We start from the raw sequence: 21625 nt of genomic DNA, 5'->3' as shown, positions 1-21625 counted from the left end.
GTTAACCTCTGAAATATCGTTAATCTGGTTTTTATTGATCTTGCTGATACTCTTCTAATTGATTCTGTCAAACATTTGATTTCCAATGGAGTGAAAATGCCAGATTAAACTCCAAGCAGACTTAAAGAAAATCCAACTCTATTTTGCCATAATATATCAATGCTCCTACTGCTCTATATATATCTATCACCAATGTTGTTATACTTATTTGGATTTTTTCTCTTCAAAATGTGATCAAAGGAAGGTCCTTGTAGCATTTCCAATGCCATATATAAAGGTTGGACTGCCTTTTTGTTTTTCTTCTTGACAATTTAAAGTCCTATCAAGTATGCCAGACATGATTGTGCCCTCAATGTTGCATGCATGAATGTGGTGAATGTGTGAGCATTTGGGAGGCTGCAATATATCTCAGTTGTCTCCTTGTGATCACAGGAAACTATTAGCTTCTTTGCAGCACTATCTCACTGAACATACAGCTGAAAAAGAGCAACTCTGGAGCCCAAAAAGCCTAGAAACTGAACACTTACAGAGGTAGAACTCCTTGGATGTCAAAAAAGGAGAATTTGATGCTGACTCGCTCATTCGGCGTGCCAATAAATTTGTAGATGCAATGAGTATTGGTTGGGTAGTGCTGAGGCCAGCCGGGGGAATGGAATGTGCCCTGCTGTGGGATGGAGTCCAGAGATCGGTCAATGATTACATCACAGTCTGAAAGTACAAAATACAATATTCATTACAATACAGGTAGAGTGATCAGACAAGAATTAATTAGATTCTCTACAATCTGAAATAATTCATATGGTAATACAAATAGCTAAGGGTGTTTTTTGCAGGGTTATTCTAGATAGGGGTTATGCATTACTAACACAAAGGAGCATTGCTGCATGCCCCACAAATAAAAAGTGTTGCCAAAGTACACAACAGTACAGACTGGTCTATTTCTCAACTTTAAAGAAACACTACTACCATACAGAGAAATGTTGAACGATGCATTATGGATCTCAAAACGAGGATAAGCAGCCATAGTAATGTAATGAGCGTTTCACATCCCCTTTAGAATTAATACAATTTTCTTTCATCAAAATATTACATATCGTGTAAGACATTGAAGAATGTTTCCAATAGAAAACTGTATGATCTATCAATCTGTCTATTACACAAGTTATATTTGTTTCTGTAAGTGGAACATAGAGCTAATGGATTATAACTTTTAGAATTTAAAATTCCTGACAAGGTGTGGCTTTAAGAAAGAATTGCACGTTGAGAGATGCACCTGACACTTAAATATGCAACAATATCAGGAGAATTTCCCTCCTGGCGTCCTTCCAAAGATTACATTTGAACAATGTACATCAATCATAGTCTATTCACATTAAACAAATTCTTTCACCGGCTATAAATTATCCAACAAAGCGATGATATCACATTAACAATATTTACATTACACATGGTAAATAAAGCAGATCACATTAGTGTTTATGGATTAATACAAATATTACAGAAAAGTCTGCAAATCTCATTGAGATAGGATCTGAGGAACAGGATCTATGAAATAAATAATGCACATTTGCAGGTAGAATAACACCAATTCTGATGAGTTTATGCCATTGCTTGATATGTTTTTGCTTTCTAGAACTAATTATAATGAGCCTGACCTTAACTTTAGAAATACAATCATGAGGATGTTCGATTCCATTCAACATCTGCCAAATATTCTATCATATTAGAAATTGAATTCTCGACTCTAACAAATTTCCCACAGTATGGTTTCGTTTGATTGTTGAGTGTATGGTCATATCAACAGACAAGGATTCATTGGGTCATATCAACAGACAAGGATTCATTGGGTCATATCAACAGACAAGGATTCATTGAGTCATATCAACAGACAAGGATTCATTGGGGTCATATCAACAGACAAGGATTCATTGGGTCATATCAACAGACAAGGATTCATTGGGTCATATCAACAGACAAGGATTCATTGGGTCATATCAACAGACAAGGATTCATTGGGTCATATCAACAGACAAGGATTCATTGGGGTCATATCAACAGACAAGGATTCATTGGGTCATATCAACAGACAAGGATTCATTGGGTCATATCAACAGACAAGGATTCATTGGGTCATATCAACAGACAAGGATTCATTGGGTCATATCAACAGACAAGGATTCATTGGGTCATATCAACAGACAAGGATTCATTGGGTCATATATCAACAGACAAGGATTCATTGGGTCATATCAACAGACAAGGATTCATTGGGTCATATCAACAGACAAGGATTCATTGGGTCATATCAACAGACAAGGATTCATTGGGTCATATCAACAGACAAGGATTCATTGGGTCATATCAACAGACAAGGATTCATTGGGTCATATCAACAGACAAGGATTCATTGGGTCATATCAACAGACAAGGATTCATTGGGTCATATCAACAGACAAGGATTCATTGGGTCATATCAACAGACAAGGATTCATTGGGTCATATCAACAGACAAGGATTCATTGGGTCATATATTCAATACAACAGACAAGGATTCATTGGGTCATATCAACAGACAAGGATTCATTGGGTCATATCAACAGACAAGGATTCATTGGGTCATATCAACAGACAAGGATTCATTGGGTCATATCAACAGACAAGGATTCATTGGGTCATATCAACAGACAAGGATTCATTGGGTCATATCAACAGACAAGGATTCATTGGGTCATATCAACAGACAAGGATTCATTGGGTCATATCAACAGACAAGGATTCATTGGGTCATATCAACAGACAAGGATTCATTGGGTCATATCAACAGACAAGGATTCATTGGGTCATATCAACAGACAAGGATTCATTGGGTCATATCAACAGACAAGGATTCATTGGGTCATATCAACAGACAAGGATTCATTGGGTCATATCAACAGACAAGGATTCATTGGGTCATATCAACAGACAAGGATTCATTGGGTCATATCAACAGACAAGGATTCATTGGGTCATATCAACAGACAAGGATTCATTGGGTCATATCAACAGACAAGGATTCATTGGGTCATATCAACAGACAAGGATTCATTGGGTCATATCAAACAGACAAGGATTCATTGGGTCATATCAACAGACAAGGATTCATTGGGTCATATCAACAGACAAGGATTCATTGGGTCATATCAACAGACAAGGATTCATTGGGTCATATCAACAGACAAGGATTCATTGGGTCATATCAACAGACAAGGATTCATTGGGTCATATCAACAGACAAGGATTCATTGGGTCATATCAACAGACAAGGATTCATTGGGTCATATCAACAGACAAGGATTCATTGGGTCATATCAACAGACAAGGATTCATTGGGTCATATCAACAGACAAGGATTCATTGGGTCATATCAACAGACAAGGATTCATTGGGTCATATCAACAGACAAGGATTCATTGGGTCATATCAACAGACAAGGATTCATTGGGTCATATCAACAGACAAGGATTCATTGGGTCATATCAACAGACAAGGATTCATTGGGTCATATCAACAGACAAGGATTCATTGGGTCATATCAACAGACAAGGATTCATATCAACAGACAAGGATTCATTGGGTCATATCAACAGACAAGGATTCATTGGGTCATATCAACAGACAAGGATTCATTGGGTCATATCAACAGACAAGGATTCATTGGGTCATATCAACAGACAAGGATTCATTGGGTCATATCAACAGACAAGGATTCATTGGGCATATCAACAGAAGGATTCATTGGGTCATATCAACAGACAAGGATTCATTGGGTCATATCAACAGACAAGGATTCATTGGGTCATATCAACAGACAAGGATTCATTGGGTCATATCAACAGACAAGGATTCATTGGGGTCATATCAACAGACAAGGATTCATTGGGTCATATCAACAGACAAGGATTCATTGGGGTCATATCAACAGACAAGGATTCATTGGGTCATATCAACAGACAAGGATTCATTGGGTCATATCAACAGACAAGGATTCATTGGGTAATCAACGGATTCATTGGGTCATATCAACAGACAAGGATTCATTGGGTCATATCAACAGACAAGGATTCATTGGGGTCATATCAACAGACAAGGATTCATTGGGTCATATCAACAGACAAGGATTCATTGGGTCATATCAACAACAGACAAGGATTCATTGGGTCATATCAACAGACAAGGATTCATTGGGGTCATATCAACAGACAAGGATTCATTGGGTCATATCAACAGACAAGGATTCATTGGGTCATATCAACAGACAAGGATTCATTGGGTCATATCAACAGACAAGGATTCATTGGGTCATATCAACAGACAAGGATTCATTGGGTCATATCAACAGACAAGGATTCATTTGGGGTCATATCAACAGACAAGGATTCATTGGGGTCATATCAACAGACAAGGATTCATTGGGGTCATATCAACAGACAAGGATTCATTGGGTCATATCAACAGACAAGGATTCATTGGGTCATATCAACAGACAAGGATTCATTGGGTCATATCAACAGACAAGGATTCATTGGGTCATATCAACAGACAAGGATTCATTGGGTCATATCAACAGACAAGGATTCATTGGGTCATATCAACAGACAAGGATTCATTGGGGTCATATCAACAGACAAGGATTCATTGGGTCATATCAACAGACAAGGATTCATTGGGTCATATCAACAGACAAGGATTCATTGGGTCATTACAGGGATATGGTCATATCAACAGACAAGGATTCATTGGGTCATATCAACAGACAAGGATTCATTGGGTCATCAACAGACAAGGTTCATTGGGTCATATCAACAGACAAGGATTCATTGGGTCATATCAACAGACAGGATTCATTGGGTCATATCAACAACAGGATTCATTGGGTCATATCAACAGACAAGGATTCATTGGGTCATATCAACAGACAAGGATTCATTGGGTCATATCAACAGACAAGGATTCATTGGGTCATATCAACAGACAAGGATTCATTGGGTCATATCAACAGACAAGGATTCATTGGGTCATATCAACAGACAAGGATTCATTGGGTCATATCAACAGACAAGGATTCATTGGGTCATATCAACAGACAAGGATTCATTGGGTCATATCAACAGACAAGGATTCATTGGGTCATATCAACAGACAAGGATTCATTGGGTCATATCAACAGACAAGGATTCATTGGGTCATATCAACAGACAAGGATTCATTGGGTCATATCAACAGACAAGGATTCATTGGGTCATATCAACAGACAAGGATTCATTGGGTCATATCAACAGACAAGGATTCATTGGGTCATATCAACAGACAAGGATTCATTGGGGTCATATCAACAGACAAGGATTCATTGGGTCATATCAACAGACAAGGATTCATTGGGTCATATCAACAGACAAGGATTCATTGGGTCATATCAACAGACAAGGATTCATTGGGTCATATCAACAGACAAGGATTCATTGGGTCATATCAACAGACAAGGATTCATTGGGGTCATATCAACAGACAAGGATTCATTGGGTCATATCAACAGACAAGGATTCATTGGGTCATATCAACAGACAAGGATTCATTGGGTCATATCAACAGACAAGGATTCATTGGGTCATATCAACAGACAAGGATTCATTGAAACAGACAAGGATCATATCAACAGACAAGGATTCATTGGGTCATATCAACAGACAAGGATTCATTGGGTCATATCAACAGACAAGGATTCATTGGGTCATATCAACAGACAAGGATTCATTGGGTCATATCAACAGACAAGGATTCATTGGGTCATATCAACAGACAAGGATTCATTGGGTCATATCAACAGACAAGGATTCATTGGGGTCATATCAACAGACAAGGATTCATTGGGGTCATATCAACAGACAAGGATTCATTGGGTCATATCAACAGACAAGGATTCATTGGGTCATATCAACAGACAAGGATTCATTGGGGTCATATCAACAGACAAGGATTCATTGGGTCATATCAACAGACAAGGATTCATTGGGTCATATCAACAGACAAGGATTCATTGGGTCATATCAACAGACAAGGATTCATTGGGTCATATCAACAGAAAAGGATTCATTGGGTCATATCAACAGACAACATTGGACAAGGATTCATTGGGTCATATCAACAGACAACAAGGATTCATTGGGTCATATCAACAGACAAGGATTCATTGGGTCATATCAACAGACAAGGATTCATTGGGTCATATCAACAGACAAGGATTCATTGGGTCATATCAACAGACAAGGATTCATTGGGTCATATCAACAGACAAGGATTCATTGGGTCATATCAACAGACAAGGATTCATTGGGTCATATCAACAGACAAGGATTCATTGGGGTCATATCAACAGACAAGGATTCATTGGGTCATATCAACAGACAAGGATTCATTGGGGTCATATCAACAGACAAGGATTCATTGGGTCATATCAACAGACAAGGATTCATTGGGTCATATCAACAGACAAGGATTCATTGGGTCATATCAACAGACAAGGATTCATTGGGTCATATCAACAGACAAGGATTCATTGAGGTCATATCAACAGACAAGGATTCATTGAGGTCATATCAACAGACAAGGATTCATTGGGTCATATCAACAGACAAGGATTCATTGGGTCATCAACAGACAAGGATTCATTGGGTCATATCAACAGACAAGGATTCATTGGGTCATATCAACAGACAAGGATTCATTGGGTCATATCAACAGACAAGAGATTCATTGGGTCATATCAACAGACAAGGATTCATTGGGTCATATCAACAGACAAGGATTCATTGGGTCATATCAACAGACAAGGATTCATTGAGGTCATATCAACAGACAAGGATTCATTGAGGTCATATCAACAGACAAGGATTCATTGAGGTCATATCAACAGACAAGGATTCATTGGGTCATATCAACAGACAAGGATTCATTGGGTCATATCAACAGACAAGGATTCATTGGGTCATATCAACAGACAAGGATTCATTGGGGTCATATCAACAGACAAGGATTCATTGGGTCATATCAACAGACAAGGATTCATTGGGGTCATATCAACAGACAAGGATTCATTGGGTCATATCAACAGACAAGGATTCATTGGGTCATATCAACAGACAAGGATTCATTGGGTCATATCAACAGACAAGGATTCATTGGGTCATATCAACAGACAAGGATTCATTGGGTCATATCAACAGACAAGGATTCATTGGGTCATATCAACAGACAAGGATTCATTGGGTCATATCAACAGACAAGGATTCATTGGGTCATATCAACAGACAAGGATTCATTGGTCATATCAACAGGGATTCATTGGTCATATCAACAGACAAGGATTCATTGGGTCATATCAACAGACAAGGATTCATTGGGTCATATCAACAGACAAGGATTCATTGGGTCATATCAACAGACAAGGATTCATTGGGTCATATCAACAGACAAGGATTCATTGGGTCATATCAACAGACAAGGATTCATTGGGTCATATCAACAGACAAGGATTCATTGGGTCATATCAACAGACAAGGATTCATTGGGGTCATAGACAAGGATCAACATATCAACAGACAAGGATTCATTGGGGTCATATCAACAGACAAGGATTCATTGGGTCATATCAACAGACAAGGATTCATTGGGTCATATCAACAGACAAGGATTCATTGGGTCATATCAACAGACAAGGATTCATTGGGGTCATATCAACAGACAAGGATTCATTGGGTCATATCAACAGACAAGGATTCATTGGGGTCATATCAACAGACAAGGATTCATTGGGTCATATCAACAGACAAGGATTCATTGGGTCATATCAACAGACAAGGATTCATTGGGTCATATCAACAGACAAGGATTCATTGGGTCATATCAACAGACAAGGATTCATTGGGTCATATCAACAGACAAGGATTCATTGAGGTCATATCAACAGACAAGGATTCATTGGGTCATATCAACAGACAAGGATTCATTGGGTCATATCAACAGACAAGGATTCATTGGGTCATATCAACAGACAAGGATTCATTGGGTCATATCAACAGACAAGGATTCATTGGGTCATATCAACAGACAAGGATTCATTGGGTCATATCAACAGACAAGGATTCATTGGGTCATATCAACAGACAAGGATTCATTGGGTCATATCAACAGACACAAGGATTCATTGGGTCATATCAACAGACAAGGATTCATTGGGTCATATCAACAGACAAGGATTCATTGGGTCATATCAACAGACAAGGATTCATTGGGTCATATCAACAGACAAGGATTCATTGGGGTCATATCAACAGACAAGGATTCATTGGGTCATATCAACAGACAAGGATTCATTGGGTCATATCTATACAACAGACAAGGATTCATTGGGTCATATCAACAGACAAGGATTCATTGGGTCATATCAACAGACAAGGATTCATTGGGTCATATCAACAGACAAGGATTCATTGGGTCATATCAACAGACAAGGATTCATTGGGTCATATCAACAGACAAGGATTCATTGGGTCATATCAACAGACAAGGATTCATTGGGTCATATCAACAGACAAGGATTCATTGGGTCATATCAACAGACAAGGATTCATTGGGTCATATCAACAGACAAGGATTCATTGGGTCATATCAACAGACAAGGATTCATTGGGTCATATCAACAGACAAGGATTCATTGGGTCATATCAACAGACAAGGATTCATTGGGTCATATCAACAGACAAGGATTCATTGGGTCATATCAACAGACAAGGATTCATTGGGTCATATCAACAGACAAGGATTCATTGGGTCATATCAACAGACAAGGATTCATTGGGTCATATCAACAGACAAGGATTCATTGGGTCATATCAACAGACAAGGATTCATTGGGTCATATCAACAGACAAGGATTCATTGGGTCATATCAACAGACAAGGATTCATTGGGTCATATCAACAGACAAGGATTCATTGGGTCATATCAACAGACAAGGATTCATTGGGTCATATCAACAGACAAGGATTCATTGGGTCATATCAACAGACAAGGATTCATTGGGTCATATCAACAGACAAGGATTCATTGGGTCATATCAACAGACAAGGATTCATTGAGGTCATATCAACAGACAAGGAATTGGGTCATATCAACAGACAAGGATTCATTGGGTCATATCAACAGACAAGGATTCATTGGGTCATATCAACAGACAAGGATTCATTGGGTCATATCAACAGACAAGGATTCATTGGGTCATATCAACAGCAAGGATTCAACAGACAAGGATTCATTGGGTCATATCAACAGACAAGGATTCATTGAGGTCATATCAACAGACAAGGATTCATTGGGTCATATCAACAGACAAGGATTCATTGGGTCATATCAACAGACAAGGATTCATTGGGTCATATCAACAGACAAGTCTGGTAAGGATTCATTGGGTCATATCAACAGACAAGGATTCATTGGGTCATATCAACAGACAAGGATTCATTGGGTCATATCAACAGACAAGGATTCATTGGTCATATCAACAGACAAGGATTCATTGGGTCATATCAACAGACAAGGATTCATTGGTTGACAAGGTCATATCAACAGACAAGGATTCATTGGGTCATATCAACAGACAAGGATTCATTGGGTCATATCAACAGACAAGGATTCATTGGGTCATATCAACAGACAAGGATTCATTGGGTCATATCAACAGACAAGGATTCATTGGTCATATCAACAGACAAGGATTCATTGGTCATATCAACAGACAAGGATATATCAACAGAAAGGATTCATTGGGTCATATCAACAGACAAGGATTCATTGGGTCATATCAACAGACAAGGATTCATTGGGTCATATCAACAGACAAGGATTCATTGAGGCAGCATCAAAACAACACAGACCAGAGTGTTGTTCATCTTTCCAACAAACTCAAATTGATGTAGAAGAAACTCTGGATCTACAGCACATTGAGAAATGTGGAATCTGAACTATACAATCCTATTGTAGATTCAGAGTGATCCATGTTGTAATTTGACACACAAAAATGATAACGACTGACAAAGGTGGGATAGTGTAAAAGACCAAAAGTCTTGCAGTGGCTATCAATATTACATACCATGCCTTAATATGGACACTTTCATGAACTTTCTGTACCTATTTTGTACATGCATTTGCTTTTTGTGAATGACATGCTTTTAGTGTTGAATGATTCCTCCCAAAGGCTTCTTGTGTAGTTATATAATGTCATATAGTCTTGGAATCATTGTATGTCCCCAGACTCACACAGCACATGATTTCAAATTCATCTTAGAAGGACACGATGTTGTTGTCAGACATAACCTTCAATGCCAATGTTTGTTACGTCATTCACCCAATGCCAATGTTTGTTACGTCATTCACCCCTGAAATTTCATAATGAAACTCTTCCAGTCTGAAGTATGAGAAGGGACAAATGTGTCTTTAGGGGTGAATGGGTTAATGAACTCTTCCAGTCTGAAGTATGAGAAGGGACAAATGTGTCTTTAGGGGTGAATGGGTTAATGAACTCTTCCAGTCTGAAGTATGAGAAGGGACAAATGTGTCTTTAGGGGTGAATGGGTTAATGAACTCTTCCAGTCTGAAGTATGAGAAGGGACAAATTGTCTTTAGGGGTGAATGGGTTAATGAACTCTTCCAGTCTGAAGTATGAGAAGGGACAAATGTGTCTTAAGGGGTGAATGGGTTAATGAACTCTTCCAGTCTGAAGTATGAGAAGGGTCAAATATGTCTTTAGGGGTTAATGGGTTAATGAACTCTTCCAGTCTGAAGTATGAGAAGGGACAAATGTGTCTTTAGGGGTGAATGGGTTAATGAACTCTTCCAGTCTGAAGTATGAGAAGGGACAAATGTGTCTTTAGGGGTGAATGGGTTAATGAACTCTTCCAGTCTGAAGTATGAGAAGGGACAAATGTGTCTTTAGGGGTGAATGGGTTAATGAACTCTTCCAGTCTGAAGTATGAGAAGGGACAAATGTGTCTTTAGGGGTGAATGGGTTAATGGACTCTTCCAGTCTGAAGTATGAGAAGGGACTAATGTGTCTTTAGGGGTGAAAGGGTTAATGAAATCTTCCAGTCTGAAGTATGAGAAGGGACAAATGTGTCTTTAGGGGTGAATGGGTTAATGAACTCTTCTAGTCTGAAGTATGAGAAGGGACAAATGTGTCTTTAGGGGTGAATGGGTTAATGAACTCTTCCAGTCTGAAGTATGAGAAGGGACAAATGTGTCTTTAGGGGTGAATGGGTTAATAAACTCTTCCAGTCTGAAGTATGAGAAGGGACAAATGTGTCTTTAGGGGTGAATGGGTTAATGAACTCTTCCAGTCTGAAGTATGAGAAGGGACAAATGTGTCTTTAGGGGTGAATGGGTTAATGAACTCTTCCAGTCTGAAGTATGAGAAGGGACAAATGTGTCTTTAGGGTGAATGGGTTAATGAACTCTTCCAGTCTGAAGTATGAGAAGGGACAAATGTGTCTTTAGGGGGAATGGGTTAATGAACTCTTCCAGTCTGAAATATGAGAAGGGACAAATGTGTCTTTAGGGGTGAATGGGTTAATGAACTCTTCCAGTCTGAAGTATGAGAAGGGACAAATGTGTCTTTAGGGGTGAATGGGTTAATGAACTCTTCCAGTCTGAAGTATGAGAAGGGACAAATGTGTCTTTAGGGGGAATGGGTTAATGAACTCTTCCAGTCTGAAGTATGAGAAGGGACAAATGTGTCTTTAGGGGTGAATGGGTTAATGAACTCTTTCAGTCTGAAGTATGAGAAGGGACAAATGTGTCTTTAGGGGTGAATCGGTTAATGAACTCTTACAGTCTGAAGTATGAGAAGGGACAAATGTGTCTTTAGGGGTGAATGGGTTAATGAACTCTTCCAGTCTGAAGTATGAGAAGGGTCAAATATGTCTCTAGGGGTGAATGGGTTAATGAACTCTTCCAGTCTGAAGTATGAGAAGGGTCAAATATGTCTCTAGGGGTGAATCGGTTAAGTTACATAACTACATCAATTTCAAGGTACTCCTGCCAATGATTGAAGCTTTATAGAAGTTGAGTTGGAAATACAAATCAGCAAAATTGCATAGTTTAAACTGGACATAATATATCACATATATCACATAAAGTGTAGACTACTATCTATTAAACTTTCTGTATATTAATATTTTTCTGGTTGGTATACCGATTACTGATACATTTAACTTTCACATCTTTAAATGGTCTTGTAAATTGATGGCAGCCATGAAGGAATCACTTTGCATATTTGACAAAAGTTCTACAGCTGAGTTGTCATGCATTGAAAATCGCTTAGGAAGCATATGATCACAATATCCTGTAGGAATTCAATGCAAAAATTTTGAATTCAAAAGTCAAAAAACCATTTTAGATTATTGATTATTTGGAGAAATCATATCCTGCCATCATTAAAATATAATTTATCATATGGCTTGCCAAGAAATACTAGGAACGTGTTAGCTTTGCCAAAATATCAATAATTTGCATGAAATATTAGTTTCCTCCCACATTGTAAAATAATATGTATTCCAAGATAATTACTGCTTTTCATATTCTCTAAAACTTTACATTCTTTTTCTGTACTGGGATATTCTGAATTCATTGACATTTTAACCTGTGACCGCTCACAGAAGAAAACTTGATACTCAGAGGAACAGGATGTGCTGCTGATCTCTGTCACAAGGTTTGGCCATCGTCACACTTCTAACAATAGAACATCTAACTAAAAAGGGCCTGCATCACTTACATGGCTCCTCAAGGTCAGCAATGGATACCTTGATCATGTTGAGTGACTTAAAACATTTTCAGTACCATTCAGTTACATGATCCTTGGTAGGAGGTAGGACAAGACCTTCATATGCTATGCCTACTCCATTTTGAAACTGACCCAAGTTCATGCATCCCAACTGTGTTTATCACTCGATGGTGAACAATGATGTAAATATTTGTAAGAAAGGGTATCTCAAGAAACAAAGTAACAATGTCCCTATAATTGTGGGGTTTATATTTTTTCCCTTTAACTTCATCCAGGGATACCAAAATATGGATTAAATCCATTCAATTTACAAAAGACATTTCTTCTTAAGCGTCACCCCTTTGACCAGCAGCTAGGGACCAGACTCACAATTTAGAAAATATTGGCTCCTTTCATCCAAAATTAAATATGGACCAATTAAATTGACTTCAAAGAATTTGTTATATTGTTTCAACTTTACAACCAAGGGCTGATTCTAAAATCTAATGGTAGAATGTTGGTACTCAAAGCCAAAGTCTAGAAATTGAAGGCAACAGGTAACATGTCAGCTCCCTTAACTATTTTAACTTCTTAGCTATTCAACAACCCCTTACCAGCTGAAGATCACACCAAAAAGACATCAAATTTGTCCATTTAGAAAGCTTTAAAAAGTGCACGGCAACTGGTATTGCATGCCAACAAGCATTCCCTTCCTAGAAATGTTGACCGTTAATCCATCAGTACAGAAATGAACTTTGAAGCCTACAAGCACTTTTACCACTGCAGTAATGTTATGTTGTATCCTGAAGTTCAAGGCTTTAGAATAGACATTTTATTTTACCGAATTACATCTTTTCCTTGATTACAACAGGAACCAATACTTCCTACTGAAGTTCATTTACTCTCTAATTTAGAAGGAGTCTTTCCTTTGTGGAAATGGTTACTTATATAAAGATTTATGGCAAAGCCAATGCCAGAATAACACACCTCCACAATTTCATCCAATTTCCCTTACAACTACCTGATCCTCATGGAAAACATTCAACGATTTTCCATGGCCAGACTCTAAGTTACAGTGCGTCCACTGACAATCCAAAGTATACCTGTCACTTTAATGATGGGGATTTCATAAAACATGTCTGTCAGAGAAAAGATAAAAAACAGTTGCAAGCATAAGAAAAATTGATGCAGGAGTCGAAAGGTCAGAGAGCTTGATTCTGGAGGTGCTGCAGTTTCCCACAGCTACAGATTTCCCCCGACTACCTACTGTAAAACCTGTAATTGAAATGTTTGATAGAAACAACCAGGGAAATATAAACCCAGAATGATCCAAATAAAACACAAGTCCATATTGATCCAATAAAATACCCTTGTGGCCGTTACCACCACAGCACTTCACATTAAACTTCTTGGTCGAGGGTATTTGTTTACGAGGACCCCGTAATAAAGTCATAATGGACCCAGTGCAAAATTGGAGGAGAGCTACGGAAGCCTTGACATAAAAGTATATGTTGCAAAAAGAATTAATGTTTACAGAAAATCTATCAGAACAGAATTCGGAATAAAACAGTGGTTATAAATGGATTCAAATTGAAGAAACGATGGGAGGTTTAAGTTAGGTTTTATAGGGTAAAAGTAAATGGAAAGAGTTTAATTTCTAAGACCCTTGGATTTTGTCTAGGACGATAAACACGCCAAGAGGTGATTAGTTTTCCCTTGAAGTGTTACCAGGGTGAACCATGGTGTCATGGGCAACCTGTTGATGGTGGTATCGCTCTCCTCAACACATTGGCTGATAAAAGTACACTATAACCTGTTGAAGAGTACACTGTGTGACTCACAGGGACAAAGGCATGAACTGTCATAAAATTATGTCTCAAAATAGTGCACTTTACACAGGTATATCAGTTTGTAACAAGCAAATTCGTGAAATTTCCATCCTCCGCTTTCAGGACATATTGTAGGTAAACATTATTGAGGTTAGGTGAAACATGAAAAAATGAACTGAAGTCTTATTCGGAAGTTTGATGTGTAAAATAATGTCCGCTGAAAGTGACTATTAAACTTGGCTGAGCTCTTAAGGCATTTAACTTCGATATTTACTTTTAAGAAAATCGGTTTACATTTGTTACAATTATTGCACAGAGAATGACAGAAAATGACGAATTTAGTACATCAAAAAAGGGCCATAACTCAACTACATAATGTCGGCCAAAAGTGGCAATCGAACTTGGCCAAGCCCTTACGGCATTTGACCATGTTACCAGTTTGAAGAAAATCTGTTAATATATATTAGAGTTACTGCAGGGAAATGGCAGAAAATGACTTTTATCTTTTATTAAATCAAAGGGCCATAACTCTGCTAAATAAGGTCCATCGCAGGTGTCGATCGAAATTGGCTAAGCCCTTAAGACATTTAATATTGTTACCAAGTTTGAAGAAAATCGGTTAATATTTATTACAGTTTTTGTACGGAAGTGGCAGAAAATGACTTTTTTTTTTTTTATTAAATCAAAGGGCAGTAACTCTGCTAATTAAGATCTGCTAAAAGCGGCAATAGAACTTGGCTAAGCCCTTAAGGCATTAAACTTTGTTACCAAGTTTTAACATTAGTTTTAACGTTTGTTTCAAAGGGCCATAACACCGCTAAATAAGGTCCATCAACAGTCGTGATCGAACTTGGCCGAGCTCTTAAGGTATTTAACTTTGTCACCAAGTTTGAAGAAAATTGGTTTACATTTGTAACAGTTATTGCACGGAAACGAAGCCTGACAGACAGACAGACAGACAGACAGACAGACAGACGGATGGACAGACAGATGGACAAACCCAAATAAATATCCCCCGTTTTGTAGAAAGCAGGGGAAAATAATGAACTGTCATACAATTATGTCTCAAAATAGTGCACTTTACACAGGTATATCAGTTTGTAAAAATGAACTGTCATACAATTGGGTCTCAAAATAGTGCACTTTACACAAGTATATCAGTTTTTGATAGTGAACTGTCATACAATTGTGTCTCAAAATAGTGCACTTTACACAGGTAAATCAGTTTGTAATAGTGAACAGATAACATCAGTCTGTAATAGTGAACTGACATATGGATGCCTACAAATAGTGCACTTTAACAGATGTAGCAGTTTGTAATAGTGAACTGACAAAAGTATGCCTACAAATAGTGCACTTTTCCAAAAGTATGTCAGTTTGTAATAGTGATACTAGAATGTATAACAATATTGCATTATCTGAAGCATACAAGAGCAATACTTCATATTAGTTTAAATCGAGGCAATAAGTCTTTATCTTGTGAGAATGCCCTTTATAATACATATAAGGACAACACCATAATTGTTATTGGCATTCTTATAACAAAAGGACAAAGGACAAGAACTTCCAAAAACAACATGTGTATATATGCACAACAGAATGAAATGACATGAGCTTTAATATCCTATCAACATTTATATCCATATGCAATGATCCACCATATCCCAAATACCTTATGACAACCACTTAACTCTAATTGTTTTGTGAAGAATAAATATTTTATGGAAATTATCTTCAAACTATTAATAATGCTTTTCAAAGAAAATTTTGAAAAATCCTTTTTGTTTTATTCTAATGGTGAAAAAGGTATCTAGTGTTGGAAGAATAAATGATCTCAATGTTGAAGACACGTTGCTCAGAGTATGTTTTGGGAGATGGAGTTTTATATTTGTTTTGTGTCTCCTTGGTATAGTCGAACTCTTGCTATTTTTACAGTACTATTCCAATTTTAAGGAAACAATTCTCTGTCTATGACTTAATTCCAGACTCTAGAGGGAGAACCAATATATTTCCTCTGTCCAAGACATAATTTCCTGGACGCAACGGCAAATTATTTTTTCAATGACATAATCTTTTTTCTCTGTCAAAGCTTAAGGACAGATTTGGTCCTAATGAATGCCATCACCAAATCTACCAAATATTGTCAGTCGACGGGTAAATGGAAATTGAATCACTGATACCTCCATGAACACTGAAAAGATTTACATCAGAAATGCCCTTTATCCAATGTATCCCATCCAACACATTCACCGATTTCACAAATGTATTTTCCATAAGTTTCCGCTTGATTACGTTGCCTAGGATACTCAATACAATCCAATGATGATTTGGTTTCCATGGTAATGTGCAGCAATAACAGAATCTTCCCTATGGATATCTGTAACCTAATGGCAATATGACACCCTAGCCAATCCCAAACTAGAGGGGGAAGAAGTGCTCTATGGATTTGAAAAGTCATGTCTATTAATTATCTGGTGATAAGGGTCACCGATGTTAGAAGTTTTCCTATACAAGACTGTTAATGTTTCATGGGCAATTCATTTTTTGTTGTAAATAAAACCTATAGGATTTGTTCTTCCAATATATTGATGTTGTACTTAACAAAATTCATCTTAGATATGGTTTGTAAAATCTATTTCATATCTTTTGGCATCTCATCGTCTCTATAAAGCATTTCAGCAGGAAGTAAGCAGCAGTAAGTTCACAAATTATAAGATTATATGCCACAAAAGAATAAATAATTCATGATCATATCTGCAATGATCAATTTTTATGTAAAGGCATCTAGGCCTTAATATTGCTACTGAAAATCAGCAGATATCGTTTACATTAATAACCTCAGAATTTATTCAATATACTCAACTTAACAAAGTTTTCCAATGTGGTGTTAAATTAGGACTTCTAAATCAATAGTTTATCCATGTTTCCGACGTAACTAGATGATCAGATTTGAGAACCTAATCAATGATGAAGCTCTCTAACTGATATGTTTTCCACAGTGAAGAGGTTTTTTACCCCTCCAGATTTAGATATATTCTTGTTAGGGAATGACATCGCTAAATTTAAATCCTTGTAATTCATTTAACAGGGCCTTTTCCGAGTATTTTCTGATTATTTACTACAGCTGTGATAACTCTTACATAATCAACAGTATTTTTTTTAATTACAAGTTACAGAGGAAATGTCCTAATAAAGTACAATTTAAACATTCATCTTAAATAAACACACTTAATTTGGATCGAGAAATGAAACCAAATCAAGATTTCGTTAACATCCTTCTTCGATCTGAAGCATACACAGACAGAAATAAACTAAATACAGTATTTTGATTTTGTTTGTATCGATATAAGTGTTGCCATTCGTGGTGTTTTGTATCACAACTTGAACAAACTGTTCCAACATACATAATAGTAAGAGAAGAAAATCAGTACCTATATGAATGGCCATTGAACCATTTTTGGACCCTTTTAAGCATCATAAAACCATAATAACATTGAACTTAATTTCAAAACTTGTCCATACCAAATGTTGACGTTGTCAAGTGTTCCAACCAAACTTTGACCTTGGTGGTTTTGCACACCAAACTTTGACCTTGTTGGTTTTACACACCAAACTTTGACCTTGTTGGTTTTACACACCAAACTTTGACCTTGTTGGTTTTACACACCAAACTTTGACCTTGTTGGTTTTACACACCAAACTTTGACCTTGTTGGTTTTACACACCAAACTTTGACCTTGTTGGTTTTACACACCAAACTTTGACCTTGTTGGTTTTACACACCAAACTTTGACCTTGCTGGTATTCCGACCTAAACTTTGACCTTTTTGGTATATCCCACACTTAACTTTGACCTTACTGCTGCCCTGCACGAAAGTTTGAACTTGTTAGTATTCCAACCTAAACTTTGACCTTGTTGGTGCAACCAACTTTTTTTGTGTATGCTATACCATTTTGACACTAAAATTTGTCCTTACCAAAATTACACTTTGCTTTAATCACTCTACAGTGTGTCTGGGTATTCCTGTTATATTAACCCTTTACAGCTGACTTCCTAAGATAAATGCTTTTCCAATGTCAACGACCTCAAACAGATTTACAAAATCTGTTAAAACATTGATCCCATCCACATTTTATTGAACAGTAAAGTAGTTCTGGGTACAGTAGCCATTTAATCAGTAAATATCTATTTTCCAGCCTCCTCTGTTCAGAACTAGTAAAACAAATCGACCATTTCATTAACAGCTATCAGGCTTCGACTCTCAAACAGTATCTCTTTAAAATAGATAGCGGAAAGTGTTTGAGTGTAAGAAATTTATTGTACTAGTGATTGAAGCACCAGATTCAGTTAAGAGTGTATACAGGGCATAAAATTCCAGCTCAAAATGATAACCACAGATTGAACTAATCAGATAGCAGCATTCCAACCAATTTCAAATCTGGAAATGTCCAATCATAATTTGCTTTGGAATCAAAATCATATAATTGACAATTAATGTAAACAAGTGTCCAAAGAAGTGATAAGAATATGATTTAGTTGCAACTAGTTCTTTACACCAATTAACTATATGTCTCTGTAGCAGGTAGATAATGTATACATTTGCTAGGGATGCAATAAAGTGGTTACTACGGATACAATACTAACTCACTGTGGATAGCGAAAGAAAACTGGCATGCAATGTATGTCTACTAACCAAAGTCTAACATCAATTTCAATACTGAGGTCACCAAAATTCCAGGTTTTGTCAATGTCTGCAGAGCTACCATAATTCATAAAGCTACAGATCAGATATACAAGTCTAGCTGTTGCAAGTTCAGTAATGCAATTTTTAATTTTTGCTTGTGATATTTATCATTTGTTCCAAAGAAATTCATGAAACATTTTTGGAAATAATGTTAAAAAAATTGTTGAAACAAGATTACAATTTATGCCTAAATTGCTGAAAACTTTTATCACAGACACAGGTTCTGTCATAAACCTGCTATAACGGAGCAGTACAAGATGTCCTGTCCTCAGTTCTTCCATTAGAAGCTAGCAGTGACTTGGAAGATGGCAGCCATGATAAGCCGTCATCGCCAGTGAAGGCAAATTTTGGGTACTAATGTGTCCGGATCAGCACGTCAGCACTGATGGCCAAATAACGTGATGAAAATGGAATCAAATCACATCCATTTACGGAGAGCGATCAATCTCAAAGAGCATATGAAGTCAATTCAGACCAACAAAAAACTTCCTTCCATTTTGTAGAAAACAAAAAAAATCAAATCATTAGTGAAGCATATACAAGCCATTATGGTTGCTGTAGCAGAATTCCTTCACTGTCCCGATACAGCCATAGATCACGAGACAGAGAGAAAGGAAAACTTTGTGAAGCCCCACTGCACACATATTTGCTGGTAACCCACGTACCGTTATATTCTGCAAAACCTATACCTATGATCCCAATGGATGCTTGAAATACAAATACAAGGCAAGAGAAATGATACAACTTTAACATTTAACTTCTTTATGAAGGTTTTAAAAATACCTTTCAGTACAGCTTACAGTGTATAGGTAAACCACTACTAGCAACTCCATGCTCCAATGACCTATATCTCAAAATTGGTCAAAATAAGTTGAGAAATAAATTAAGCTGCTACTATGTTGAAAATGATTTTCTAGAATTATTGAATATGAAATGTTGAAACAAACTTACTAAAGATATCATGATTCTAAACTAAACTGTGAAGCTTGATAAAATTTCTTGAAAAATAAAGTCTCAGTATTAATGGCAAAAATCAGTATGTTTAAGCTCTGTAGTCACAGCAATGAATTATACTGTATACCAAATTTCATGTTTGAATGACTTTTGTAAAAAAAATTTATCAAAGTTTATTTCTACAAATCTAAATATCTATCTAACCAAATTTATGAATCCATAAAAGTTAATCTCTGTGAAATTAGTTTGAAATAGAAGTCACAATATTTAGAAGCAACGAATAAAATTTGGTGTACAGCATGTGGAACTCTTTATTTCTTTATTACACTGTACAGTCATTATCATGAGATAAAATAAAACCTTATTTGTTCTAAACTGCAGTTTTAATGAATTGTATATTACGTTTGACTCCTAAATATTTACTGTAGTCAGCAGTAGTTTGGTGTAGAAAATCCTGGTTTTGTGGCATAATAACTCCTTCTCCTTCCATCATCGCATTGCATAACAAGATTAAATGCAGCATCATTCGGTTTATTTCTGCAACTTTCCATTACCTTATTTGTTTTATGGACACCACCAAGGGAAGATGGGAAGAAAAGTGTTTTTTGCATGTCCTTAATCTAATATCAAACTCAAGTTTTATAGATCTTTAACATTGCAAGAAACATACAGAAATGCAACAGAATCAAATAGGAGTTATTGCCTTAACCGGATTGTAAAAAATACACATTGCTAAGGCTAGGCACCTATCAAATCTCTTAAAAGAAGTTTTTTAATAAATCTGAAAAACATAGACAAAAAAAATTAAATATAGCATCAGGTTTTTAGAAATTAGGATGATAATTAATGCAATCAAGTGATTATGCTGACAGTTGAAAAACCCAGAATAAATATCATGTGAAACATTTTCTGAATGAGAAATGTCTGCTAGATCAACATAACAGTCCCATTTCCATAAGAAATTGGGATTGCATCATGACAGATATCAAAACACTTTATGCCCCTAAATGTGTGGTGTCGAACAAAAATAAATTGGATGAAGTAGCACTTCCATTGTACCACATGTACTGACAATAAAGAATAGTACAAAGAAACGTATGAACAATGTGAAAAAACAACTGGAAAAAATGTATGTCCTTTCACACAGGTATAGAAACTTAGTCTCCAGCACATTCTAAAACAGGAAAGAATAAATAGCCTTTAATTCTGATATTTTAGAAACTAAAAAAGACAAACGAATGAATTTC

General features: G+C 36.8%; 1 protein-coding gene across 7 annotated transcripts in view; it reads right to left on the bottom strand.

The window, feature by feature from the left end:
* LOC138327486 (tolloid-like protein 1) overlaps nt 1-21625 on the bottom strand; it is a 216770-nt gene that overhangs the window by 61027 nt on the left and 134118 nt on the right. For all 7 annotated transcript variants that reach the window (XM_069273622.1, XM_069273631.1, XM_069273615.1 and 4 more), the window contains one exon: nt 528-708. In XM_069273622.1, coding sequence (XP_069129723.1) covers nt 528-708 — 181 coding nt within the window. The remainder of the gene's footprint in view (nt 1-527; nt 709-21625) is intronic.

The sequence above is a fragment of the Argopecten irradians genome, chromosome 1 (assembly GCF_041381155.1).
Source record: "Argopecten irradians isolate NY chromosome 1, Ai_NY, whole genome shotgun sequence".
In the NCBI taxonomy this organism is placed as follows: domain Eukaryota; kingdom Metazoa; phylum Mollusca; class Bivalvia; order Pectinida; family Pectinidae; genus Argopecten; species Argopecten irradians.
Note: the sequence above shows the minus strand (reverse complement) of the source record. Positions and strands in the feature narration are given on the sequence as shown.